The sequence below is a fragment of the Cyprinodon variegatus genome, unplaced genomic scaffold (assembly GCF_000732505.1).
Source record: "Cyprinodon variegatus isolate N-32 unplaced genomic scaffold, C_variegatus-1.0 Scaffold225, whole genome shotgun sequence".
Lineage (NCBI taxonomy): Eukaryota > Metazoa > Chordata > Actinopteri > Cyprinodontiformes > Cyprinodontidae > Cyprinodon > Cyprinodon variegatus.
Genome location: NW_015150678.1, coordinates 792,062 through 793,705, shown reverse-complemented (window position 1 = coordinate 793,705; position 1,644 = coordinate 792,062). Strand labels below are relative to the sequence as shown.

General features: G+C 36.8%; 1 protein-coding gene across 1 annotated transcript in view; it reads left to right on the top strand.

Annotated features, from left to right (window-relative positions):
* Window positions 1-1,644, top strand: part of vps54 (VPS54 GARP complex subunit) — a 38,992-nt gene that overhangs the window by 13,454 nt on the left and 23,894 nt on the right. Inside the window, 1 exon segment of the mRNA XM_015380938.1 lies at window positions 168-409. Coding sequence (XP_015236424.1) covers window positions 168-409 — 242 coding nt within the window.

The window sequence follows — 1,644 nt, the reverse complement described above, 5'->3', positions numbered from 1 at the left end:
AACAAAACTGCGATTTTCAATGACTACTTATTTTTGTCCAGCTTTAATATCGGTATATCAGATCGTGCATCCCTACTGTAATAATTTTTTTCTCTATGAAAATGGTGTCATTCAATTTAACATACAGATTAGTAGTTTATTAATTGAATGCGGTGTTTCTTCTGCAGGTGAGGGGCGGAGCCTGTGCAACGGTCCCTCCGTGGTGGCGGAACACGACCGATGGACGGTGTACAGTTCAAAGGTCAACCTCCCCGCAGCGCTAAACGATCCCAGGCTGGCCAAACGAGAGTCGGACTTTTTCACCAAGACATGGGGGCTGGACTTCACAGAGACCGAAGTCATGCCTTCCTTCCACCTGCCCAACATCACCAGGGAACACTTCGGGCCATACTCGCAGGAAATGAGTCAGGTAACCTCTAGGCTATATTTTTAAGAGCTTAATTTTTCTCAGAAAGGAAAAATGTTCACATTTAAAGTAGGGGTGGGCGATATGGCGATTTAAGACCGTGTTACGATCGACACCTATGACGATCTGTCGTTATTAAGAGACCGTTTTATCAGGATCCACAGAACTGCAGTGCTGCTTTATTTCTACTAAAAAAACCTTCACAGCTAGAATATAACTAAACTAAAACGCCGACTGTGGCTTCAGCAGCAGCGAACAGTCCTTCTCCCGAAGCAGCAAACGTTAACAGATTCATTTAATGAAGGCAGTAAACGGTGGAACAGCGTGAAAGAAGCGGTGACGTTTCACTTGGTGAAAGATTTATGTCCTCTATGAACCGTAGAAGGAGTAGGATTTAATAAAATGTTAAACGTTTTGGATCCACGCTACGAGTTGCCCAGCCGCACTTATTTTTCAAACACCGCTATTCCACATATGTACGCTGACTGCAGAGAGAAAGTTTCACAAAATATTAAAAATGTGCAGTTCTTTGCACCCACAAGCGACCTCTGGTCCAGCAGCATTGAGCTTAACCACACATTTCATCAGCAACTGGGATCTATGTAATGCAACACTGCAGACAGCCTATTTTCCTGATCATATCATCATAGATTGGACAGATTACATCTTGACTTGCACTATATTTGCAGTTCCATAATAGTTTTTGTTTCTAAAGACTTTAGAAATTATACAAATCTATTGTTTAATGTAATATTTTTTTTTAAACTCAAGTTAGTTTCTGTGGGCTTTCTTTTATCTTCATTAGACCAGTCAAGATTTTAAAGTAATAAAACTGCACTAAGACACAGTTAGAATTTTTATTTATTTTGACTGTAGTTACTTGAAAAATGTAACTAATTTGTAATTGTTTTCCTCAGGAGTTATTACATTTTTATACTCTTTGGTGTGTTTACAATATAGACATAAAAAAAATAAGTTTGTTAGCACTGCTTTGATTCCTTAATTTTAATAAATTTGTTAATTTATTTAATCTTCTTTGCATGTAATTGAGGTTATGTTGGTCGTATCTAAAAAATCGTGATAACAGGGTTCCCGCTAAGGCCTATATTGGTATTAAAATGTCTTAAATTAGTCTTTCGTAGGTCTTAATTTTTTAAATCATAAATAGGATCATTTTTATTACAATTTACTTTGTAATCTAAATAAAACATTAAAATTGACAATTTTTTTTTTTTTTA